Below are 27,395 nucleotides of genomic sequence, written 5' to 3'. Positions count from 1 at the left end.
GCAGTGGAAACAATGATGACAACACTATGGGGACCTCATTTGCCAGTAAAGATATGATAATTGGTTCTTTACCCTTCTATCTGGCAACAAAACTGACACCTTTTTCAGTTTTGTTGTCAGTTTTGTTGCCAGATAGAAGGGTAAAGAACCAATTATCAATGATGACAACGTTTTCTTAAAGCCACCTCCCAATTCTGCCTCTGCTCAGCCAGCAGTGGAGAAGGGTCCGACCGAGTCCATGGGCATGTCGCCCTGTGGCGGGGTGAAGTGTGGCTACTCTGGTCTCTCCCCAAGACATCCGGCCGGTATGCAAGAGTAGGCCAAATAACGTTGTCTAGAGCGGTGATAATCGTCGTCGTCAGCATCATCATCAATCCACGGCAGAAGATTGATGCTGCTGATGAATGCGGCTATGAGGTTGAACGCGGTGGCTCTTGAAGGAGCTGTTTCGTGGCCGTTATTAAGGAACCACCGCCGTCTCGTATTAAACCACGTGGCATTGGTGGCTCTTGAAGTGTTGAGTTTTTACCGAATTTCAGAGAGAGAAAAAAGGGTCACCTTGTTATTTTGGTTGCTGACCCCCCCCCCCCCCCCCGTTAGAGCGACACTTCAGGTGCTGATGAGTGCAGATGAAGATGAGGAAAGTGGCAAATTATTCAACCTCATCTGCACAATGGCGTAATGTAACCACCAATTCAATCCCATTCCACTCTGGATCCCACTCCACCCAGAACCACGCTCCAGTAAGAACCGATATATTTGTGTTTTCTGTGTTATTTCGTCATTTTTTGATACTGCCAAAAAGGTCCCACAGATATAACTGTTCGGCCCGAGCCAGACGTGTTGTGACACTGGCATTGTCCTTGTAGTGTTCGTCTTTTGGGGGCGTTGTTTTCTGGACTGACACCGCTGGTGAGTGAGACAAGGCTATAAAGAAGTCTGTCTCTGGTGTAAAGTCAATCGTCTTTCAAAGACAATGCAGCAATGAGGAGCAGAGTATGTTCGTTTGCATGCCACGAGTATGTGTGGTCAATGCAGACTTGGTGCCTTGAAATAGGCTTTTTGGCGTTTCCACTATTTGGTGTTTACACATGTGTAACACACGTGTTACACATGTGTAACACGTGTGTAACACGTGTTCATGGACTCCTCCTCTCACTACCGGGAGATGTCGCAGCTGTCTCGCGGAGTGAATTGCTTCGACAAATAACGTCAAAGCGCCGTCGTTGTCATCATCAGCAGCATCAGTTTCATCACCGGCAGTAGCATCTGCAGCATCAATGTCACCCCCTCCAGTTTACATCACCGCCAGCATCACGACCTCCATCACCATCGGCGTCACCAACAGCAGTCACGGCCCCTGGGTGGTGTTGTGAAGCCAGGTTATTGACGGATGGTTGACAGATAAGGGCTTCACCGATGGGGGAGGTGGGCGAGGCGAGGGGTGGAGTCACAACCACCTGCTCTCTCCTCCTCGTCTCCCGGGGTTCTATAAGAAGGCCCTGGATGAGGAGGTACTCGCCGACTTGAGACGAGACTCGGACAAGATGCTCGCCCTCATCGCCTCCGTGTTCCTCCTGGTGCAGGGTGGGTGTCACCATCACCGTCATCATCACCATCGTCATTATCACAGTTGTCATCGTCGTTGTCATTATCATCATCATAATCACGGTCGTCATCATCATCATCCGATTCACGGTGGTACAGCTCCTGTGCCTGGGTTCGTTTCCCCGACTTGCCCAGCCTTTCTGTGTGACATCTGTGTGTTGTGTGTGTGTTGTGTGTTTTGTGTGTGTTGTGTGTTCTGTGTGTGTGTTGTGTTCTGTGTGTGTTGTGTGTTCTGTGTGTGTTGTGTGTTCTGTGTGTGTTGTGTGTTCTGTGTGTGTGTTGTGTGTGTGTTCTGTGTGTGTGTTGTGTGTTCTGTGTGTGTGTGTTCTGTGTGTTCTGTGTGTGTGTTGTGTGCGTGTTCTGTGTGTTCTGTGTGTGTGTGTTCTGTGTGTTGTGTGTTCTGTGTGTGTGCGTGTTGTGTGTTCTGTGTGTGTACTGTGTGTGTTCTGTGTGTGTGTGTTCTGTGTGTGTTGTGTGTTCTCCCCCTGCTCTTTATGGATTTCCTTCGGGTTCTCCGGTTTTCCTCCAATAGCCCCCCCCCCATACAACATACCTGGCACTTTATTCGCCAAAACATCCCGGTGCTGAAAAGTTACCCGCGAATTACTCAGTTTGGGATTGTGCTGTGAGAGACACAAGAGCATTGACGCCCACTGAGGCACTCCAATACGTACGACCGTTGTCATAATCACCACGAGGATGCTCACAATCATCGAGCCTCCCCATGTCTCCACGTGTCTCTATCTCCGTGTCCCCCCCACTCTGTCCCATCGTCTCTCCTCCCCATGTCTCCTCCTCGTGTCTTCCTCTGTCCACAAAAGACGGCGGTGACCGCATCGCGAGGCGCTTTCAGATGCGCTTCCACGGCCGTCTGGAACGCTCTTCCTTCCGATATTAGCAAGCCACTGGAGCTATGCACTTTTACATCGTCTAGATTGACAAACTCATTTCTCTAGAGAACTGCTTTTTGTTTAGTTTGTTATCCTTCCCCCGCACCTACAATTCGCGCGGTTGGCTACGTACGGAGAGAAAGTAGTTCAACATACACAAGCCTTCCCTGTGTCTCCCCGTGTCTCCCCATGCGTCTCTCCATGTCTAACCGCCTCCCCCGCGTGTCTCCCCCATGTTGCCCCACGACTCCTCGTGTCTGCCCATGCGTCTCTCCATGTCTAACCGCGTCCCCCGCGTGTCTCCCCCATGTTGCCCCACGACTCCTCGTGTCTGCCCATGCGTCTCTCCATGTCTAACCGCGTCCCCCGCGTGTCTCCCCCATGTTGCCCCACGACTCCTCGTGTCTGCCCATGCGTCTCTCCATGTCTAACCGCGTCCCCCGCGTGTCTCCCCCATGTTGCCCCACGACTCCTCGTGTCTGCCCATGCGTCTCTCCATGTCTAACCGCCTCCCCTGCGTGTCTCCCCCATGTTGCCCCACGACTCCTCGTGTCTGCCCATGCGTCTCTCCATGTCTAACCGCGTCCCCCGCGTGTCTCCCCCATGTTGCCCCACGACTCCTCGTGTCTCCCCATGCGTCTCTCCATGTCTAACCGCGTCCCCCGCGTGTCTCTGCACAGCGACCGCTCAGGGCTGCGGGGTGCCCAGTTACCCCCCCATCGAGAGCCGCGTGGTCAATGGGGTGGAGGCGACGCCCAACAGCTGGCCCTGGCAGGTGCGTGCCTCGCTCCTGGCTCCCCTCACGGGGATTTTGCGCTCAATCCCAGGCCCCGCTCCACGTCACCCACCACCCCCCCGGGCAATCCCGGTCGCGGAAAACCAGATCACTCTCCAAGTTACCGCTGGAACCGCCTTTGGCCACGACTCGCTCCGCCCGCACGCCGGCGAGCGGTCGCTCTGCCCCGTGGCGTCTTGGGTTGGTGGCCCGTCGCGTCGGCGCAAGCGGTGGCGCTCGCCGATCCGAGCACCGTCCAGGCACCGTGAAACCTCTCGTTCGCCCTTCTCCATGAGATCGGGGTGGGGGGGGGGGGTAAGGGGCCGTCCATAAATGACGTCACGCACCTAGGGGAGGGGGGTCAGACAATTGTGACGATGTGTGACGAGGGGGGGGGGGGGGTTTGAGAAATGTGACGTCACATTAAAATGCGCAACTTTAAATAAATATAGACAACACGTTCTATTTAATTAAATAGACTTTTTAATAAATGTTTTCTCCTACAACATTAGAGTGCAGAGGCACATTAAATACGCACTACAATGACAATAGTTTAAAGCGATTTGAAGCACGTTTTATATATTTTGGGGGGGGGGGGCAAAGTTTTGTGACGTCATATTTGAGGGGGGGTCTGACTTTTTGTGACGCCGTGTAATGAAGGGGGGGAGGGGGGTCAAAAATCGTCCAAAATCGCGTGACGTCATTTATGGACGGCCCCTAATGGAGTGAAGCAATAGGGAGGGAGGATTTCTCCACAATTTAGGGTTGTCGCCTGGATATTGGTGGCGAAAGCCTGACTGCTACTACTACGATGTGTTCAACTGTAACAGAGAGTTGACACCTGTGTGTTATTATGATGGTGGTTTCGCTTGTTTACCCGGCAAAGCCTCAGCGAATCTCAAGACTCATCTTCAGGAGGGTCCTGCTAAGCAGAACTTGCTGTGGCTGCGGCTGCTGTTGTTGCTGCTTGTGTAGATTCCAATTTGAATGATTTGCCGAGGGTAATTTTTCTTACATTTAGCAAATTTGGGACCGTGACGCTGGCCCGCTACGTGATGGGAGTCACTGCATCTTTAATGTCGACCGCGAGCAATGCAGACGGCGCATACTAAGTAGAAGTCGTACCGCAGTTCACACAAAGACATGGGGGTATTAACCGGGGCGGCCGCTTGGAATTCGAATCGTGAACCTCCGCAACAGCAAGCGGCGACCACAGTCACCGCCAGGCCGTGCGGGCAGAGACAGCGGCCCCAGCAGAGACAGTGGCCCCAGCAGAGACAGTGGCCCCAACAGAGACAGCGGCCCCAGCAGAGACAGCGGCCCCAGCAGAGACAGCGGCCCCAGCAGAGACAGCGGCCCCAGCAGAGACAGCGGCCCCAGCAGAGACAGCGGCCCCAGCAGAGACAGCGGCCCCAGCAGAGACAGTGGCCCCAGCAGAGACGCGGCCCCAGCAGAGACAGCGGCCCCAGCAGAGACAGCGGCCCCAGCAGAGACAGCGGCCCCAGCAGAGACGCAGCCCCAGCAGAGACGCGGCCCCAGCAGAGACAGTGGCCCCAGCAGAGACAGCGGCCCCAGCAGAGACAGCGGCCCCAGCAGAGACGCGGCCCCAGCAGAGACGCGGCCCCAGCAGAGACAGTGGCCCCAGAAGAGACAGCGGCCCCAGCAGAGACAGTGGCCCCAGCAGAGACAGCGGTCCCAGCAGAGCCGCGGCCCCAGCAGAGACAGCGTCCCCAGCAGAGACAGCGGCCCCAGCAGAGACGGCGGCCCCAGCAGAGACGGCGGCCCCAACAGAGACGCGGCCCCAGCAGAGACAGTGGCCCCAGCAGAGACAGCGGCCCCAGCAGAGACAGTGGCCCCAGCAGAGACAGCGGCCCCAGCAGAGACGCGGCCCCAGCAGAGACAGCGGCCCCAGCAGAGACAGCGGCCCCAGCAGAGACAGTGGCCCCAGCAGAGACAGCGGCCCCAGCAGAGACAGCGGCCCCAGCAGAGACAGCGGCCCCAGCAGAGACAGCGGCCCCAGCAGAGACAGCGGCCCCAGCAGAGACAGCGGCCCCAGCAGAGACAGCGGCCCCAGCAGAGACAGTGGCCCCAGCAGAGACAGCGGCCCCAGCAGAGACAGCGGCCCCAGCAGAGACGCGGCCCCAGCAGAGACAGCGGCCCCAGCAGAGACAGCGGCCCCAGCAGAGACAGCGGCCCCAGCAGAGACGCAGCCCCAGCAGAGACGCGGCCCCAGCAGAGACAGTGGCCCCAGCAGAGACAGCAGCCCCAGCAGAGACAGCGGCCCCAGCAGAGACGCGGCCCCAGCAGAGACGCGGCCCCAGCAGAGACAGTGGCCCCAGAAGAGACAGCGGCCCCAGCAGAGACAGTGGCCCCAGCAGAGACAGCGGTCCCAGCAGAGCCGCGGCCCCAGCAGAGACAGCGGCCCCAGCAGAGACAGCGGCCCCAGCAGAGACGGCGGCCCCAGCAGAGACGGCGGCCCCAACAGAGACGCGGCCCCAGCAGAGACGCGGCCCCAGCAGAGACAGTGGCCCCAGCAGAGACAGCGGCCCCAGCAGAGACAGTGGCCCCAGCAGAGACAGCGGCCCCAGCAGAGACGCGGCCCCAGCAGAGACAGTGGCCCCAGCAGAGACAGTGGCCCCAGCAGAGACAGCGGCCCCAGCAGAGACAGTGGCCCCAGCAGAGACAGTGGCCCCAGCAGAGACGCGGCCCCAGCAGAGACAGTGGCCCCAGCAGAGACAGTGGCCCCAGCAGAGACAGAGGTCCCAGCAGAGACAGTGGCCCCAACAGAGACGCGGCCCCAGCAGAGACGCGGCCCCAGCAGAGACAGCGGCCCCAGCAGAGACAGTGGCCCCAGCAGAGACAGCGGCCCCAGCAGAGACGCGGCCCCAGCAGAGACAGTGGCCCCAGCAGAGACAGTGGCTCCAGCAGAGACAGCGGCCCCAGCAGAGACAGCGGCCCCAGCAGAGACAGTGGCCCCAACAGAGACGCGGCCCCAGCAGAGACAGTGGCCCCAGCAGAGACAGTGGCCCCAGCAGAGACAGCGGCCCCAGCAGAGACAGTGGCCCCAACAGAGACGCGGCCCCAGCAGAGACAGTGGCCCCAGCAGAGACAGCGGCCCCAGCAGAGACAGTGGCCCCAGCAGAGACGCGGCCCCAACAGAGACAGCGGCCCCAGCAGAGACAGTGGCCCCAGCAGAGACGCGGCCCCAGCAGAGACAGTGGCCCCAGCAGAGACAGTGGCCCCAACAGAGACAGCGGCCCCAGCAGAGACAGCGGCCCCAGCAGAGACAGCGGCCCCAGCAGAGACAGCGGCCCCAGCAGAGACAGCGGCCCCAGCAGAGACAGCGGCCCCAGCAGAGACAGCAGCCCCAGCAGAGACAGTGGCCCCAGCAGAGACAGTGGCCCCAACAGAGACAGCGGCCCCAGCAGAGACAGAGGCCCCAGCAGAGACGGCGGCCCCAGCAGAGACGGCGGCCCCAGCAGAGACGCGGCCCCAGCAGAGACAGCGGCCCCAGCAGAGACAGCGGCCCCAGCAGAGACAGTGGCCCCAGCAGAGACAGTGGCCCCAGCAGAGACAGTGGCCCCAACAGAGACGCGGCCCCAGCAGAGACAGCGGCCCCAACAGAGACGCGGCCCCAGCAGAGACAGCGGCCCCAGCAGAGACAGCGGCCCCAGCAGAGACAGTGGCCCCAGCAGAGACAGCGGCCCCAACAGAGACGCGGCCCCAGCAGAGACAGCGGCCCCAGCAAAGACAGCGGCCCCAGCAGAGACAGCGGCCCCAGCAGAGACAGTGGCCCCAGCAGAGACAGTGGCCCCAGCAGAGACAGTGGCCCCAACAGAGACGCGGCCCCAGCAGAGACAGCGGCCCCAACAGAGACGCGGCCCCAGCAGAGACAGCGGCCCCAGCAGAGACAGCGGCCCCAGCAGAGACAGCGGCCCCAGCAGAGACAGCGGCCCCAACAGAGACGCGGCCCCAGCAGAGACAGCGGCCCCAGCAGAGACAGCGGCCCCAGCAGAGACAGTGGCCCCAGCAGAGACAGCGGCCCCAACAGAGACGCGGCCCCAGCAGAGACAGCGGCCCCAGCAGAGACAGCGGCCCCAGCAGAGACAGCGGCCCCAGCAGAGACAGCGGCCCCAGCAGAGACAGTGGCCCCAGCAGAGACAGTGGCCCCAGCAGAGACAGTGGCCCCAACAGAGACGCGGCCCCAGCAGAGACAGTTGCCCCAACAGAGACGCGGCCCCAGCAGAGACAGCGGCCCCAGCAGAGACCCCAGCAGAGACAGCGGCCCCAGCAGAGACAGCGGCCCCAACAGAGACGCGGCCCCAGCAGAGACAGCGGCCCCAGCAGAGACAGCGGCCCCAACAGAGACGCGGCCCCAGCAGAGACAGCGGCCCCAGCAGAGACAGCGGCCCCAGCAGAGACAGTGGCCCCAACAGAGACGCGGCCCCAGCAGAGACAGCGGCCCCAACAGAGACGCGGCCCCAGCAGAGACAGCGGCCCCAGCAGAGACAGCGGCCCCAGCAGAGACAGCGGCCCCAGCAGAGACAGCGGCCCCAACAGAGACGCGGCCCCAGCAGAGACAGCGGCCCCAGCAGAGACAGCGGCCCCAGCAGAGACAGTGGCCCCAGCAGAGACAGCGGCCCCAACAGAGACGCGGCCCCAGCAGAGACAGCGGCCCCAGCAGAGACAGCGGCCCCAGCAGAGACAGCGGCCCCAGCAGAGACAGCGGCCCCAGCAGAGACAGTGGCCCCAGCAGAGACAGTGGCCCCAGCAGAGACAGTGGCCCCAACAGAGACGCGGCCCCAGCAGAGACAGTTGCCCCAACAGAGACGCGGCCCCAGCAGAGACAGCGGCCCCAGCAGAGACAGCGGCCCCAGCAGAGACAGTGGCCCCAGCAGAGACAGCGGCCCCAACAGAGACGCGGCCTTAGCAGAGACAGCGGCCCCAGCAGAGACAGCGGCCCCAACAGAGACGCGGCCCCAGCAGAGACAGCGGCCCCAGCAGAGACAGCGGCCCCAGCAGAGACAGTGGCCCCAGCAGAGACAGCGGCCCCAACAGAGACGCGGCCCCAGCAGAGACAGCGGCCCCAGCAGAGACGCGGCCCCAGCAGAGACAGTTGCCCCAACAGAGACGCGGCCCCAGCAGAGACAGCGGCCCCAGCAGAGACAGCGGCCCCAGCAGAGACAGCGGCCCCAGCAGAGACAGCGGCCCCAGCAGAGACAGTGGCCCCAACAGAGACAGCGGCCCCAGCAGAGACAGCGGCCCCAGCAGAGACGCGGCCCCAGCAGAGACAGTTGCCCCAACAGAGACAGCGGCCCCAGCAGAGACAGCGGCCCCAGCAGAGACAGCGGCCCCAACAGAGACAGCGGCCCCAGCAGAGACAGCGGCCCCAGCAGAGACAGCGGCCCCAACAGAGACAGCGGCCCCAGCAGAGACAGCGGCCCCAGCAGAGACAGCGGCCCCAGCAGAGACAGCGGCCCCAGCAGAGACAGCGGCCCCAGCAGAGACGCGGCCCCAGCTGCTCAGGGGCAGGAAGACTGCGTCGCGAGAATCGTGCCGAGAGTAACCGCCACCATTCTCGTGTTGAGGTGGCGCTTGTGTTGGTGGCTGTGGTCGTTGTTGTTGTTGTTGTGGTTGATGAGATTACGGTTGTAGTGGTTGATGTGGACGTGGTTGATGTGGTTGTGGTGGTTGTGGTGGTTGTGGTGGTTGTGTTTTGTTGGTGTACTTTGATGAGATTACGGTTATTGCGGTTGATGTGGACATGGTTGATGTAGTTGTTTTGGTTGTGGTGGTTGATGTAGTTGTGGTGGTTGTGGTTGATGTGGTTGTTGTGATTGATGTGGTTGTGGTGGTTGTGGCTGCTGTGGCTGCTGTAGATCTCCCTGCAGTACCTGTCTAGGCGGGTCCTGGTACCACACGTGCGGCGGGACCCTGATCGACCCCCAGTGGGTGCTCACGGCGGCCCACTGCATCTCGTGAGTTCTACCTCATCACAACCTCATCATCACCACCTCATCATCATCACCACCTCATCATCATCACCACCTCATCATCATCACCACCACCACCACCTCATCATCATCATCACCACATCATCATTTTAACACGTAGGCTTTCGCGACCAATGTTATTCATAATCAACGTTTTTGGGTTTAGTTTGCGTTATTTATAAATGTGTCGTAACCCTCCACCACCCGACACGGCCAATCAGTAAAAAAGTGTCACGTTGACAAAAGACAAATAGTTCACTGCTTTAGCCCACCGGTGTGTTGAAGCCACAACATTTACAATTTCATCATCACCACCACCACATCATCATCATCACCACATCACCACCACCACCACATCATCATCTTCACCACCACCTCATCATCACCACCACCACCTCATCATCATCACCACCACCACCACCACCACCACCTCATCATCACCACCACCACCTCATCATCATCATCACCACCACATCATCATCATCATCTCCACCACCACATCATCATCATCATCATCACCACATCATCATCATCATCATCACCACATCATCGTCATCACCACCACCACCTCATCATCATCACCACCTCATCATAATCATCACCACCTCATCATCCTCATCACCACCACCAACATCTATAGCAGCAGCATCTCATCATCATGAGCAGCAGCATTTACATCTTATCTCATCAACATCAGCAGCATCATTTGCATCTCAGCTCATCAACATCAGGGTGACCATCATCTCACCAACAAGAGCAGCGTCTGCGTTGATGCAGCCTTCAAAATGAGTAGCTGGTGCGGGTGCAATCATCGCCACCGGGGAGACAAAGGCGGCCGGGCAGGCGTGGCACTGGCCACCCTACCCCCTCGTCATCGGTGTGCCATGCCACGGTCTGCATTAGAGGTGCCACACGCTGACAGCACTTGCCCCAACGTATCTGTTGAAGGCTACCCAGGTGGCCTTTGCCTCTGCGTGTGCGTGTGACAGCGGTCGTGCAGCGTGGCCTTAACGTGCACCTCGCCTGGCACAAGCGCCGTGATGACGTCACCGCTACTTAGTGGTGGTTAGCGCGCCGCGCTACGAACCCGGCCGCCAGAGTTCGATTCCCGCTCACGGCCAACACCGGTGACGAACTGAACCTGTCCCGGGCCTCCCCTAGGTCGACTCGACCTCAAATGAGTAAACATCGTCGCCGGAAAGACAAAGGCGGTCGGGCGCGGTGCTGGCCACCCACCCCCCCTCATAAGCGCTGTTAGCGAGTACTCGTCCCGACAGTCCGTTAAGTGGTCGTCCATAAATGACGTCACGCACCTTGGGGGGGGGGTCAGACATTTGTGACGATGTGTGACGAGGAGGGGGGGGGAGGTTTGAGAAATGTGACGTCACATCAAAATGTGCAACTTTAAATAAATATAGACAACACATTCTACTTAATTAAATATACTTTTTAAATAACTGTTTTCTCCTACAACATCAGAGTGCAGCGCCACATTAAATACGCAATACAATGGCAATAGTTTAAAGCGATTTGAAGCATGTTTTATTTGGGGGGGGGGGGGGCAGAGCTTTGTGACGTCATATTTTAGGGGGGGGTCTGACTTTTTGTGACGTCGTGTGACGAGGGGGGGGGGGGTAAAAAAATCGTCCAAAATCGCGTGACGTCATTTATGGACGGCCCTAAGGCTACCCGGGTGACCTTCGTCTGTGTGTCCCGTGTGCGGCAGCTCGCGCACGTACCGCGTGGCGCTGGGCAAGCACCTGCTGAGCGTGGCCGAGGGCGGCGAGGTGCAGGTGGAGGTGGCGGCCATCCTCGTGCACAGCGGCTGGAACGGGAACAACGTGCAGGGCGGGTGAGTCGCAGAACTCGCTATTTCACTATCACTCACTCGATCGCTCACTAACACGCTAGCCCGCGCAGCGACTCGCTCACTAACTCGCTCGCTCACTCATTGACTCGCTCACTCACTAACTCGATCGCTCACGCACTCTCTCGCTCGTTTACTTATTCATTTGTTCTGCTTTTCACTCGCTCACTCCCTGACGCCTGTAAAGGAGTCTCGTCGGGGCTTAGGTGACACTTTCCTGGCTGATCAAGTGGATGAATAATTATCATATAAATTAATCGAACATTCAGCCTCGTGTCAGACGGTCCGGAGCATGGAACCTTGGGAAGGCGCAACATGACCTCGTGCGCAGGCTGTGGGAGGGGGCGATGTCTTGGGGGAGGCCTTCGTCCAGCAGTGGATTGAGCATGGTCGACGACTGCGTCTCGCACGCAGGAATGACATCGCGCTGATCCGTCTGGCACAGCCCGTGGCCCTGAGTGACAAGATCCAGGCGGCCTGCCTGCCCCCCGCGGGCCTGGTGCTGCCCCACGACTACCCCTGCTACATCACGGGCTGGGGACGTCTCGTCAGTGAGGAGACGCGCTCGCTCACCCAACCGATCGCTCACCAAATCGTTCACTAAATCAAAACAGCCACCCACTCACACAATCACCCAATCACTCACTCACCCACGGGGTCACTCACTTAACTCGCTCACACACTCACCCACCAAATCTCGCACTTAACCATTCACTCACCCAGCCACATACCCACCGAATCACTCAGTTAGCCATTCACTCACCCAGCCACACGTTCACCCACAAAATCACTCACTTAGCCATTCACTCGCCCACCCACCCACTTCCCCAACACAACCACACTATAACACCGTCTCGGTCTCCGTCTCCCTAGCTCTGCCACACCACCACCACCATCATCATCATCATCTCACCTGTGTCCGCCCTTCTCCCCGCTCCTCTCTCTGTCTCCCTCTCGCTGCGTCCGTTGTAGCCGGGGGGGACCTGCCGGACGCGCTACAGCAGGCGAACCTGCCCGTGGTGGACTACGAGACCTGCAGCAAGCCCTCGTGGTGGTGGTTCAACATCCGCGAAACGATGATCTGCGCCGGCGGGGATGGCTACGACTCTGGCTGCAACGTACGGGGACGCACAGCGCTGTCACTTGCACGTGTGTGCGTGTGTGTGTGTGCACGTGTGTGCGCGTGTGTGCGCGTGTGTGCGTGTGTGCGCGCGCGTGTGTGTGTGTGCGTGTGCGTGTGTGTGCGTGTGTGTGTGTGCGTGTGTGCGCGTGTGTGTGCGAGTGCGTATGTGCGCGTGTGCCTGTGTGTGTGCGTGTGTGTGTGAGTGCGTGCGTATGCGTGTGTGCCTATGTGTGTGCGTGTGTGTGTGTATTTGTGGGGAGCGGTGGTCAGGGTTGCGATTTCCGCACCATATTCCGCAAACATGCTGTTTTCGACCGCATTTTGCGGTAGTTTCTGTGACCCTCTTCCGCACAAATTTCCGCAATTTGCGGTGATTCCTGTGAAGACTTCCGCAAATCGTGACTTCGATTCCCGCCTTTCTCGGTGCCGTACTCGCGCGGTTGGCGCACATATCTTGCGTATGCCCATTTGGCTCTGCTGACTTCTGGAAAAAACGATATGTATATATGAACTATGGATTCCTGCATTCAGACAGCGTTGTTGGTGCGCACGAACTGTGAAAAAATCAATGAGAGCCGCGAGCTCTTGTGCGTCGAAGTACTTGTCGATGCCGTCGATGAAGCATACTTGCCACAAGTACACGACGCCACCGTTGACATGTTTGTCGCCGATAGGAATTCCTACGGTTGCATCTTTCCGGATCGACGCAACCCCCGGCGCTGTGCTCAGGCCCTTTTGCCCAGCCCCATGATGTCTCCTAGCGTCTGCCATTCGGAGCCCTCGCAGTACTCGTAGCGACAAAGGAAAAACAAAAAAACTGTAGCATTTTCTTTATTCATATTCTGTCGATATGCAAAACTATTCATCGTCGCTCAGATTGCAGCGCGTTGGGAAATCCACTGGTAATTTTGGCCAAGCGCTCAGATACCCACGCTGTTTTCGATACGCTCAGATACACACGCGTTTCCGCTCAGGTAATATCCTTGTCCAGCGTACGCTCATTTGCCTCTGTCGTAGCTACTTTATACCTCCTGCGAATATATACACTTTACTGCTAACGATTAAAACTTTGGCGCACAGGTCGGTCGGCTGTGAGAGGGCTTTCTCTCTGCAAAACAACATCAAGCCCGAGGAGTGGTTGCTCCTCTCGTGCAAGCAGTTGAACGCGCTTATAGTTTGCGCCCGCGACAAGCCAAAACTCAGCATCTTTCACGCCGAAGACGACATGAAGCGCTGGAAGAATGCGAAGAAGTGAAAGTACATGTGCTCGTAGTCACGGCTCCGCATTTGAATAAAGTATGTGGTTCTTGTGCGGAAATGCGGAAATCATATATTCATTCCAATCAGTAACTCAAAGCCCTACGTGATGCTGGGCCTTGCATGTATCCTTTCCAATAGAACGCATTAACGTGTTGTTAAAAGCGCGCGGTCATAGGAGTAGTCTTTCCACCGTTTGCGGTTGACTTTAGCAAAAATGCGGGAAAATTTGAACCCTCCTTCCGCATTTTCCATGCGGAAATCGCAACCCTGGCGGTGGTGTAGCGGTCAGCACACTGCGCTACGAACCCGGCGACCCGGGTTAGATTCCCGCTCACGGCCATCACCGGTGACGATTGTCTGAACCTGTACTGGGCCTCCCCTAGATCGACTCAGCCTCAAATGGGTACCTGGTGCGGTGTGTAAAACATCGCCACTGGGGAGACAAAGGCGGCCGGGTTTGGTATTGGCCCATTCACCCCCTCGTGTGTCGCAATTGCCGAAGAACCACAAACGAGCTGAAAAAGGCACCAGCCAGGCGGTGAAGCGGTGCTACCAGCAAGTGCCCGAGCTCTGCAGTCCTCTCTCAATATCAAAGATGTTAGCAAGTTTTTTTTGTTAAAGAGCACCCGGAGAAAACCGCATTTACACTTTGACTCTGCACCACACCCACCCACCCACCCACCCACCCCTCCCCCATTCTCTCCACTGCCCCCCCCCGACCCACCGCAGGGCGACTCTGGGGGCCCCCTGAACTGCGTGAGTGAAGACGGCTCGTGGGCCGTTCACGGCATCGTGAGCTTTGGCTCGGGCCTGGGCTGCAACTCCATCTACAAGCCCACCGTGTTCACCCGCGTGTCCGCCTTCGTCGACTGGATCGCCGACGTGAGCGATCCTCCTGCTTCTCTCCCCCACCTGCCCACCGCCCCCCCCCCTCCCCATCAGTTCTATCCGATCACATTCTCTGCATAGCTGAACTTAATCGCAGCGTAACAGCGATAATGGGATGTTGTTGTTGTGCATATGCTCACAGCCAACATCAGTGACGATTATCCGAATCCGTCCTGGGCCTCCCCTAGGTGGACTCAGCCTCAAATGAGTACCTGGTGTGGTGTGCAAACATTGCCACTAGGGAAACAAAGGTGGCCAGGAGTGGCGCTAGCCACCCACCCACCCCCTCGTGTGGCGTGCTAGGCTTCATAGGTGCTTGGTAACAGCACTTTTCCCAACAGTCTATTAAGACCATACGGGGATATTTTTGTCTTCGTCTAATCCCAATTGAGTGAACTCCGATGCCATTTTCCAATTTCGCCAAATTAGCGCTGTGACGTTGGTCGTTTTGAATTGTGGTCAGTGGATATTTAATGATAAAGAAGACGATTCATTATTTTGAGATAATACCCAGCATTCACCGGGGCAGCTTCCAGGATTCGAACCTTGAACCTCAAGTGGCAAATCACGCCACCGCGAGGCCGGGTCACCGCCCGGCCCATTGTAAACGCGAGAGGATGACAACCGAGAAAACGTGTGCAGTAGCATCTCATTCGGTAGAGTGGTTCAAATCGCGCCTTTGATGAGCTATGGTTGGCTACGTACGGTGGGAAAGAAGATCGTACGTACATACGTACAATTCTGGCAGGCCGCCCTTGTGATTACAAACACGATTCCGCACCGACTGCTCCACTCACAGCAATGGACGTCACTGAAGATCCCGCGATGTCGTACGTAACAAGTCCCGTCCTCTGCTCGGTGCCTCGATCTAAATTAAAAATTTTAAACATTGCAGATTACTCGATTGGGATCATGCGTAGCAGCAGCAGCAACATCGCCCCCCCTCCCCTCCTGAAACACAGCGGCGCCTTCCTTCGCCCCACGCGCCGCTGTTAAGAGCCATCGCACCGACGCCTCGCGTACTCAGTAATTCCGCACGTAACTGTGAATAATTATTACCGTGCCCTTCCCCCCACCCCCCTTCCCCGCCGCACCCTCGCAGGTGTTGGACACGTACACGGTGCGTGCCGACGACGACTCGCAGGTGATCATGTTCCACTGAGGCACCGCGGGGGGGTCAGGAGGTTATCGCGGCCAATGTTCACGACGACGACGATTCCGAAGCACCTCGCTCATCCTTTCCTCCGTCCCTCCTGCCTGCTGCCGTCGATCCGACACCAGGAGGTGTCCGGGGGAGTCGGCTGCCGTCAAGGAGCTGAGAAATTCTAGCCGGGGGTGCTCGTGAGCAAACGTCGTGACAACGTCGCGTCAGTAGCGGATCGATTAAAAGTTGAGCCAAGAAAGCAGAGTCGCGCTTTGCTCCTCTCTGTGTGTGTCCTTGCTGGCTTTCGTTTTCGTTAAAGTGTGATGCATGTGCCGTACAGCAGCCAGCTGTGCCAATCGTAGGTGGGCGAAACGAAATCCATTTTCTCCCGTGGAACCAAAAACAGTGAACTCAAAAACCATAAAAACCCAACAGAATGTACACGTATCATGTGCATATATAACGTACATACATTAATAATGTATATCCATAATGTACATACATGTTGCTTAACTGTGAATAACCCAACCACAAATCGATATCAATTTTAATTTACATGAATACATTAACCCTCCCCCCCGGGCTCACATTTACCCTCAGTCTATTTAAGACTGAAACAGGAGGGAGGATTTCTCCACAACTCTGGCTGTCGCCTAAAATTGCCCATAGACTTACATTGCCTAAAGACTAACATTGCCCATAGACTTACATTACCCATAGACTCACATTACCCATAGACTCACATTACCCATAGACTAACATTGCCCATAGACTGACATTATCCATATACTCACATTGCCCATAAACTAACATTGCTCAAAGACTAACATTGCCCATTAACACACATTATCCATAAACTCACATTGCACATAAACTCAAATTGCCCATACACTAACATTGCCCATAGACTAACATTGCCCATAGACTCACATTGCCCATACACTTACATTGCCTATAGACTAACATTATCCATAGACTCACATTGCCCATAGACTGACATTGCCCATAGACTGACATTGCCCATAGACTAACATTATCCATAGACTCACATTACCCATAGACTGACATTGCCCATAGACTGACATTGCCCATAGACTAACATTATCCATAGACTCACATTGCCCATAGACTCACATTGCCCATAGACTGACATTGCCCATAGACTGACATTGCCCATAGACTAACATTATCCATAGACTCATATTGCCCATAAACTCACATTGCCCATAGACTAACATTGCAAATAGACTAACATTGCACGTAGACTAACATTGCGCATAGACTGACATTGCCCTTAGACTTCCATTACCCATAGACCTACATTGCCCATATATCAACATTGCCAATAGACTCACATTACCCATCGACTCACATTAACCATACACTAACATTGCCCATAGACGAACATTGTCCATAGACTCACATTACCCATACACTAACATTGCACCATAGACTAACATTGCCCATAGACTAACATTGCCCATAGACTAACACTCCCCATAGACTAACACTGCCCATACACTAACATTGCCCATAGACTAACACTGCCCATAGACTAACACTGCCCACACACTAACATTGCCCATAGACTAACACTGCCCATACACTAACATTGCCCATAGACTAACATTGTCCATAGACTAACATTGCCCATACACTAACACTGCCCATAGACTAACACTGCCCATACACTAACATTGCCCATAGACTAACATTGCCCATAGACTAACATTGCCCATAGACTAACATTGCCCATAGACTAACATTGCCCATAGACTAACATTGCCCATAGACTAACATTGCCCATAGACTAACATTGCCCATAGACTAACATTGCCCATAGACTAACATTGCCCATAGACTAACATTGCCCATAGACCAGTGGTTCTCGGGTTGCATGGCCACAATCGCACTCCTATGGATCGCGTCTTTTATTTACCATTTAAAACTCGATTATCTGAGCTCATCAAATATAAATTAGACTATGAACGTGTACTCTATGTGCTAGTTACGTGTAGAATGGGAAAATAAACAGTACAATGATGTACTCGGTTTCAATGCCGACAGGTCTGCGGTCATGGTGGCTCAGAGTCGCCGACCCTCGACGAGTGATCATCATCATGTGCGTGCCCCTCGGGGCGTACCAGTCCCCACTGGCTACCACCAGGCAATCGTATCTTGCGCTAGCCGCCACGCTGAGTGCAAGCCAAGGCCGTGGTATCGAAGATCGGCCTCGATCGTGCGTGTCTATGTCAGCTGTGGTCTTCGGTACCGCGGTGGTCCCTCGACGATCGCGCGCAGGGCTCCGGCGTGATCTGTCGATGCGTCTGCCCGGGCAACGCGTCCTAAAAGCCTCAAGTCTTCTGGCTCTGTTTCATGCGTTGCCGGGCATCCCGTGCTAAGGCGCACCACGGCATTGACCATGTGTTCACTGAAGTAGATGCGGAGTAGCCGTCATCGGCACCACTGGTCGAAGGCATCCAGCTAACAGTAGTATGGGAAGGATGTACGCAAGGTATAGGCGAATCTTTGTTGCTGGAGCACCAGATGTATCTGTCGAGCTATTTCATGCATCTCGTGTGCCATTGAGATTCGCCTTTTAATTTATACATCGCTGCTTCCAGTGTGTTGCATAGTGCAGCCGCTGCTCATCATTGGTCTATTTTAGCCCAATTTATTTCCAGGCCAAATGGGAAGGCTTCACTATGCATGACCTCCAGGGCTCGGAGTAAAACTTCAAGCATTTCAGTTAGCAAGGCAACGTCGTCTGTATAGTCCAGGTCGGTGAACACCTAATTGCCGAGGGTTACTCCCAGCAGGCCTTTGTGGACCGTGCAGTGGGACAAGTAGAACGTTCGGGGCAATGTTTGCAGCCTTGCCTTCCTCCACTTTGGATGCTGAACCACTCGGACAACTCTTCGTCTACACGAATGCAACTAATTATATCTTCATCAGATTCACGATCTTCTGTGGTAATCCAATGCCAAAAAGCTTTGCGGTCGACAGAGTCGAAAGCAGCCTTGAGGTCGACATAGACACTTCTAAAAGTTTATTTTTGATTCTTGCCGGCAAAATTGTGGCAGGGCAGGAGAGTAGAGTGATGGCACGATAGTTCTTCCACTAATGTCTACTCAGTTTACTCTTGTAAAAAGGCAGGATGATGCCTTTCTTCCATTCTGCTGGTCCCGAGCATATCCTCGATGTGTGCTGGAAGATCCTTATTGGCCATTTGATGACAACTGGGCCTCCGAGAGGTTGCAAATTCCAGGTGCCCTGCTATTTTTCATTTTTCTGAGAGCAGCCATCACTTCTTCTTCCTAAGACGGCGCAGAGCAAGAGATATTGGGATATTCGTAGTTGTTGCTGCAGCGGCCTGCAAAAGTTATTCAGAGGGGGAAGATCAGTGTGATTCAGCAGCTTAGAGTATAATTATTTCCAGTGTGCTGGTTTCTGCCTCCTATTATTGACCAGGAGGCCGCTGCAGTCCATGATCGGGCAGGAAACTGCGAAATTAGTTCCCCGGAGCTGCCTGAAGTTTGCAAAGGTATCCTTGAGTTGACCCTTAGCAGTTCTTGCTCCGCTGCTGCAGATTTCTCCTCTGCCCACCTCTGACGGTCACCCTGAGTCTGGTTCTTGCATTACCTGCGTTGTTGTTTCTTATCAATTAGGCTCCGTGTCTCGTCACTGATCCACTCTTTTTTGATATTGTTATGAGTTCCAAGGCAGGTATTGGCCACGTCGTTGATAAATGGTTCCAATCTGTCAGCTTTTCGTTGGGTAAGGGGGAAAATAGGTTGTTAATATCGACCGTGAATTGTTGTTCGAACGCCAGGTCTGAGAGTTTTTGTTGTATTGGGGAGATTTTTTGCTGGGGAATCGTTTGAGTCTGATACAGATGGTTGCAATAGCTGGCGATGATCTGTGTCGACTCCAAACTCCGGTAAACTCTGCAATTTTACAGAGCTTTCCATCTGGAGTTAATGAGTCAATATCTTTTTCTGTGTGGTCGTCGTTTGAAAACCAGGTAGGTCTGTAAATGGCATAGCGCTGGAACCAGGAGCCACATATTCTAAGCCCATTTCCCGTGCAAATATGTAGTAGCCTTTTAAAGTTGTCATTGGGGGTTCCGCTGCCATGTGGGCCGATCACAGTTTGGAGGCCTCTAGAAGTGCCAAAGATTGCATTCAAATCTCCGAGGCATATACTGAGGTCCGTTCGTTTTGTGAGGTTTAGTGACTGTTCCAGAGACTGATAGAAGTGGCCTTTGATGTTGTCGAGTGCTTCGGAGAGCCACCAGGAGGCTCCGACCACAGGATGGTGTAGTTTCCTCCAGTGGTTCACCAGCACCACGCATGGAGGCCCATTATACTGATTCGTACTCTCTCAAGTTCTTTTAACGAGTGTGTGAATTGCACCTGTTTGCCCGAGGGTTCTGATGATCCAGGTGCTGATGTGAGATCGTTTGCATAGTTTGAGGTTTTTGGTCATGTCCACCATAGCACACTTGTCACAGCTGGCTGGTGAAAGCCAGGCTGCGAGCTGCATGTTAACCTGCGCGACGAGTGATGCGGTATAACGACGTACTTGGTAGTGTTACTCATAGGGTATTCTTGCCAGTTATGTTCCCCTGGTCTCTTGCCGGGAGGCCTGGGTAGGTAGCTGGGAGACTCGATGTTCGGTACCCTTGAGCCGGCTACCCAGCTGCTACTTTAACCTCAGAGCCAAGGGAGCTGTTGCTGAGCTTCGGGACATGTCCAAATGCCGGTGGGACCAGCACACTGCAGCTATGGGGCAGGCATCTGCTCCCTGACCAGTTATACCGCCGGACGTTCGGTCACATGTACAGACTCGGTGATGAACAGGGGGACCACGAGATGGTGCCTGTACACACATCTGGCAGCGAGAGGCTATAACGAGAAGCATCACTGCCCCCCCCCCACCCTCGACAAGTGAGGAGCAGCTAAATAACTAAACGAACATGTATTTGTGGTTGCGGTTCTTAAGCGTGATGATGTATCATTATTACTGGAGACAAAGGCAAAAACTCACCCAGAATGTTTACTTAGACCAGAGAAATCCGACTAGCTATGAAGCTCTTTTTCACTGGTATCCAGTATGGGCACAGGGTCAGCAAGTTACCCACCTCCTCGTGTACTGTACTTGACCTCGTGTGCTGGGCCGGCCTTCACAGGTGCTATTCGCTAACAGCACTTGCCCCGACTGTCTGTTATGGCTAAATAGGGGGCGGGGTTGATCCTTGTCTTTGACAGGCCACGTGCTTCCGGTCACATGGTACATGTGTCTTCCGAGGGTGCCACACAAGCGTGGTTAATCCGCAAACCGGCGAGATACACTCACAGATAATTGGTTTGCCTGTGTAGTGGGTACAAACTAGAGCGAGACTTATCTCTTGAAGGCAACACGTTCATTTCCCAATAGCGATACAGAACACAGAGGGGTACGGCCCCTTACACCCACTACACTAGGGAGGTATATTCTCCTCACTGGCGTGCCCAATACATTCGGAACTAATGTCTATAGGGTCTTTTTCGATTTAAAGCTTTCGTGACTGCAGGGATTAATCTTCTTGGTTCTTTCGGTAAAGTCACGTAGAATGGAAATAATTCTCACGACGTTTCGACCACAACGCAAGCAGCCGTCCTCAGGTGAAGAACAGGTCTGTCGAGACGACAGAGTCTGAATGACACACCCCAGGCTTGGAGCGTCTATTTAAGCTGGGATGGAGGGGGGAAGAGCGCCTTGACAAAATAATTTGCATATCAAGAGGAATTTTAGCATATTTATGGGAAATGCAGATATGCGATTAGTACTACTTGTGAAATGCGTAGGAGGTTTGGCGAGGGGTTTAAAGTTATGTTTTGCCCGTGCATTATGCAGGATTAGCAGCATCAAAGGGAGGGGATAGGGGGAAGCATTAATAAAGGGAAGGAATGTTAATAGTCTGTAGCTGCAGTAACTAAACCACCACGTAAACAACTAAAGTATAAACTACATAGTATCATCAGTATACTAAATATACTCTCCAATAAGCTGAGCTACTAACAGTAATACATTACAATTCTATGTCGCAAAAAATATAATATGCTTCCAGCTAAACTTTATTCTCTTACATCACACGGGTCTACACCATACTATATACTGCCATAGACAAACCCAACATTAAATTATATACTGTATTACTATAGGTATAGGGTGGTGTAGGCACCACCCTATACCTATGTGTGTGCCTCCCTAACAAGAAGAACAACAACAAACGCAACAAAAAGTAAGTGCCCGACATAAATACACCAGCCCACCTGTACAAATTTATACAAAATACATAATAACACAAAACAAGCAATGCGCGAAGCCCATCACCCCTCCCCCCTCCCCCCTCCCCCCCCACATTGTGTACCATAACGAAAAATTTAATAAAGGCAAAAAGGAAATGGCCAACAGTGTGTGGTACTCAATGAGCGGTGTGCGGCGAGTGTATGTGGTTGGGGGGGGGGGTCAAGAGAATCCGGAATCGAGGGGCTTTGGACCGAGTCCTTGTCGCCGGACCCCCGGTGGAGGCGGGGGGCTAGGCAAGTGTGGTGGAGCAGCAGGTTCTGCATATGGAGCATCCGGCAGAGCAGAGGAGCTCCCTATGGCCAGAGCCGAGGAAGCAGAGGCCGGCGGCGTTAGGCGCGGCGTCAGTTGTGCGGCGTCTGGAGAAGGCATAGGCTTCTGCTGAAGATTATCATCAGCAGGCACACAACCCGGCTCGTCAGACACATCACACACTCGGCCCTGGATTTGTGGAGGTGAGACAGGGTCGTGCGGGGCATTGAATGGCTTGAGGCGCGACGGGTGCACGAATCAGCAGCGGCGACCCCAGCGAATCTGAATGCACTGCGGATGGACAATGCGGACCACAACGACCGGCCCTCTCCAGGGCTTGAACAATTTGTGTGACGTCCCCACCAGAACCTGTGGGCAGTGGAGCCATGCCTTGTCTCCGGCCCTCCACACATGTTGCGAAGTACGCAGGCCCTGCAGACGTTCATTGGCCAATTGGCGCAAATCAGAGTTCACCCTCAAAGCTTCCCGTGCCTCGGTCAGCTTTTGAATATTAAAGCGGACGGAGTCGAAAATTTTGGACGCGGCTTAACGTCGATAGGGGGGTCGTGGTCCCTGCCATACATGAGGAAGAAAGGCGAATAGCCGGTGGACGCGTGAGGGGCCATACGGTACGCAGCTAAAAAGCCCGGAATTCGTAAGTCCCAGTCCTGCTGAGATTCGCTGACCTGGTGGCTGAGCATAGCTGTGAGCGTTCGGTTCAGATGCTCAACTAGACCTCGGCAAGGTAAAGTAAAAGTTAAAAGGTAAAAACAACGAGCCTACCTTTACCCTTACCACAATACAATCACTCTACCCTACCTTTTGCCCTTCAGCAGGTAAGGTAAAAGGTAATAGGTAAAAAGCAACGAGCCTACATTTTACCCTACCTTTTACCCTTACCCCATACAAATTACAGATTACAGGGTAATGACTAGGGAACTACTACACATGAACAAGGTTATAACGGTAAATGCTAGGTAGAGCGCTTTAATCATATAGAATACTCTCGATGATTCCAATTTTACACGCTTGTTGTCGTTGTTGTCATTGTTGTCGTTGCTGTCGTTGTTGTATCCTCAAATCTTGTAACTCAATTTTTACCCACTTTCTATTGTGGTATCGACTGCAAACGTGGTATATCATTCTTTTTTAGATGTTATGTTTCGGCTTGGGTCTAATTGTCCACGGTCAACTGACGTTGACTGTAATTGGCCACGTTCCTTTACGTGATGGCAAGCTTCGGGGCCACTCTCTGGAGTCGTGGAGTTCTGCCATGAATAGTACATTTAATAAAAGCATGTTTTTACAAAAAGTTTGTTTAAATATTACTTGTTAAATGGAGGCCACGGACTGCACCACGGAGCTTTTGGTGGTAAACTAGGTACAGTATGAGTGAGTGGTTTTCTGTGTGTTCTCTCCCTATTCTGCAGAGTTAGTGTGAGTGATATCTATGGGACTCTATTTTGGCAGTATCAAGATGATGAAATTGGCTTTACCCTCTCCAGCAAGAAAATAGGATGTGTTAAGATGTTCAAACACCAAATGTACGTATGTTGAACATATTTCGTACCGGATGTAGCCAACCATGTTAATGGTAGGTGCGGGGGAAGGACAATAAACTAAACGAAAAAATCAGTTCTAAAGAGATTAGTTTGTCAATTCTAAATGATTTGAAAGTGCATAGCTCGAGTGGCTTCCTAATATCGGGTAAGAAGAGCGTTCCAGACGGCCGCAGAAGCACATCTGAAAGTGTGCAATGTGAGTGATCATCTTTGTTTCATGGTTAGCCAAAAGGCGCTGCTGTGAGGATGACTGGAGTTTGCGTGATGGTTTATGCTCCTTGACGAAATCAGCAAGGTATTGTGGTTCATTTGTGGCAAGCACGTTGTGTGTAATAAGCAATACATCATAATGTGTGATTTCCTCTTGTTCTGCAGTGTGACTGTGCAGGGCCGGATGAAGGTTCTTGTAGGCCCTAGGCCAGGGGTCGGCAACCTACGGCTCCGGAGCCGCATGCGGCTCTTTACGGGCTGCTTCTTGACGATGAGTACGTATGTACTCAGATGCATTGCGGCTCTTGAAATACTGAATTTTGTACCGAATTGGAAAGAAATGGCTCTTCTTGTTATTTTGGTTGCCGACCCCTGCCCTAGGCACTTCTATTTCGTAGGCCTCCAATGACAACTCTTTAGAGTTGGTACTGCTACTGGCCCATGTCACTACCGCCGCTGCGTGGTACTTTGTTCAGCCGCTGGACAGACGTCGTTACCGATACATTAACTATTTAGTCCATGCCCTCATTCGACGGGAGCATGCTGTGTGCCGCAAATAAGCAAATTTAATTTAAAATTATTCAAGAAATAACAAGGTAAGTCTAAAAATATGATAAGTGAAATTTTCTTCAACTATTATGTACTCTGATAATCATTGTGTTAAGGTGCAAATGACCACGCGGAGGCAGGTCTTCATGTAAGGGCCTGCGCCGGTTTATTAATAAGGGTTGAGACAACTTCACCAGAGGTAGGTGCCCTACACTGGGTCCTTCACTGACCCTCGGCTGTGTCTGTCCCGAGCTCGGCTAGCTCTTGGGCTCTCTCCCTCAAGTCGGATTGGGGGATCAACCAACACCGACTGACCGGGGAGAGCAGCACCTTTCACAACTCCAGCCGGCTTCTCTCCAGGCTCCGTGAACTCTACCCCTGGCTGTCTCTTTAACCTCTCTCCATCCCGGTCTCCCACAACGACCCCGCTTTTGTCACGGGGTCCCCCTTAAGTACAACGAGGAGACATGACGTCATTGCACTGCCCAGCGCGCATGACGTCACATCACGTGACGTCATCGCACCGCACAGCGCACATGACATCAGGTCCCCATATTGCTCCTCTACATTTGTATCGGATGACGCAGCTTTAAAAGGATGCTAATTATTTTCATCGATAACAAATTCAATGTTCTGGCAGGACGACCTCGTGGCAACCACCATATTGTTTTACTTTTGTTTAAGCTCAACGATTTGTTTAACTGTTATTTTAGAGTGTAATATGCCTCACCAGTCAACGACATGTTACCACAGCAAATACATTCAACGAGAAGCCATATAAATATATTTATTCAAGAAGATATCTTGGTTACATTGTTTTATCAAACAAACAAAACGTGGTAAAAAAGTTTTAATTGGCCCTTTAGTTTTCGTCAGGGGTGGAGAAAACGGACATATAACTGCATTTGGCGAATGCCGCGTAGTTGCTCTTGAGGTAGACCAACTTCTCCACCGAACTGGGCGCCAAGCTGTTCCTGAGCTTGCTGTGTATGAAGCCCATAGTTGAGAAGTTGCACTCCGAGGCTGCAGAGGATGTCGCCATTGTGAACAGCTTGACGTCGATCTTCTGAAGATCGGGCCAGGCCACGCCGTCAGACTGCCAATACTGCAAAGGTGTCTTACATCCCTTGAGCAGCACAATGAATCTAAACCCTCCGGCATCCTTCTACTGCGCCGAAATGACGTACTTGATGAACTGCATAAAGAGCGCCTCTCGCCTCTCGTCATCAACCGCCGGGCTCAAGCCCTCTCCAATGAAGCGGGGATATAACAGATACGCCAGTCCATGGGCCTTTCCATACATGAATTGAAAGCGACTTGCTGCCAACTTGATCAGGTAGTTGATCTCTTCAGTGCTCGCATGGCCGTTTTTGTGCAGTTTGGCAAACTCAGCAGGGAGGGCGTGAACTTTTGGCAAGACTTCAGAGACTGGTATGGAATCGGATTGATATTTGACAATGGGTTGATGGGCGTAAGAATGGCAAGGGACTTCTGCAACAGAGAGACGAAGTCGTCGCTCGTAATGATGGTCTTGATTCGCATGTGCTCGGATTTCTGAGCTGCCGTCCCCTTGATGAAGTCGCGAGCTGTGACAATGGAATGCAGAATCCTCTCCAACGACAACAGCATCTCGCAACAGCCTTTGATCATTCCGAACGTGTAGAAGCCGGCCAGACCAATGCTCGAAAGCCAAGGATCTTATGTTCAACCTGCAGGTGTGCCTCGAGAACATAACTGTTGTGATGTTGTGAAATAATTTGACCGTGTCCTTGCACCCCACGATGAACTCAAGCAGGTACTCAAATGGATAGTCGATCGGGTATGTGTGTTCTGATTGGCCGGCTTTCCTCGTTTTCGTGGCAGAGAATATGTCCTTGACAAGCAAATGTAGACCATGCGACGAGCTGATCCTACGCATTCTTGTTGGTTGATGTGTTGTCGGTGACCGCGCCAGCGAATGTAGTCTTCGGATGGGACGCCATCACACGTTGAAGATCCGAGGCGATCCAGTCAGCGTTGTGACCCTTCTCTCTAGTGGATACCGACTCGAGAAACAACGTCGTGGACGGCGATGTGACCATTTAGTTCACATTCGGATCATTCTTGATGTTTGACCACACATCAGATGTCAGGCAATGGTCGTATTGTCCTGGACGGTGTCAACCTTCTTATTCATGTCGTTGTACACCCTGTCGAGCAATTGTCCGGCCAGCCTCTTCCTGTTCGGCAGCAGTGCATCTGGGCAAAGGGCCTCCACAGCGATCACCAGGTTCTCCTCCTCGACCCGCTGGAACGACGTGCCCGAGACAAAGTAATGCATTGCTATGGCCTGCTCGAACTTCTCCTTTATCGATCTTGGGTATTAGGTGATCTTTGATCGATCCTTGCTTCATCAACGAAGCATTCTATGTAGATGGAATTGAGCTGTTGCTTGCCTTCGATGGCTTCGCCCGCTTCTTGTTCGACGATTACCACTCAGGACGATCATCTCTCTTGGTGCCATTCATTGCCCTCCGAAAAGCGGCAAATGCATTCAGGTGCCTCATCGCCTGCTCACTCGTCTTGTGATGGTTGAATCTGGTGCGACAATGTTTGCAGACGGCACTCTTCAACTTGTGCGATTCCGGATCATTGGTGAAGTAGTGCCAAAACTGGCCCATCGAGTGTCCTCTGGCCTTCCCTGCATTTGCCGATGCCTCGTCGGCCACTCTATCCTTCTCCACGTCGGCCACTCCATCATTCTCCATCACAATTACGACAACACTATTACATTCTTCGCAATCGAGTAAATCCTCATTCAGGTCCTGATCCGTGATCCTGCTCGTGGTGCAAATTGAGTTCTTTGATGACACTAGTAACTGAGGTAATGCCAAGATGTTTGATTTCCAGTCACCGGCCTTCCACAGTCCATTACTTCAGTCAG

At 53.7% G+C, this 27,395-nt stretch overlaps 1 protein-coding gene across 1 annotated transcript; it reads left to right on the top strand.

Annotated features, from left to right (window-relative positions):
* The first annotated feature begins 1,450 nt into the window (after window positions 1-1,450).
* LOC133352298 (chymotrypsin-like elastase family member 2A) lies at window positions 1,451-15,808 on the top strand. The gene is given in 9 exon segments (XM_061567860.1): window positions 1,451-1,587; window positions 3,179-3,273; window positions 9,153-9,173; window positions 9,175-9,251; window positions 10,993-11,118; window positions 11,548-11,684; window positions 12,106-12,251; window positions 14,246-14,398; window positions 15,507-15,808. Coding segments are annotated over 9 exon segments (855 nt in total). The 5' UTR covers window positions 1,451-1,547; the 3' UTR covers window positions 15,567-15,808.
* Window positions 15,809-27,395: the final 11,587 nt, after the last annotated feature.

The sequence above is a fragment of the Lethenteron reissneri genome, chromosome 40 (assembly GCF_015708825.2).
Source record: "Lethenteron reissneri isolate LAM-NWPU_2019-01 chromosome 40, ASM1570882v1, whole genome shotgun sequence".
Taxonomy (NCBI): Eukaryota; Metazoa; Chordata; class Hyperoartia; order Petromyzontiformes; family Petromyzontidae; genus Lethenteron; species Lethenteron reissneri.
This window is presented reverse-complemented; position numbering and strand designations above follow the sequence as displayed.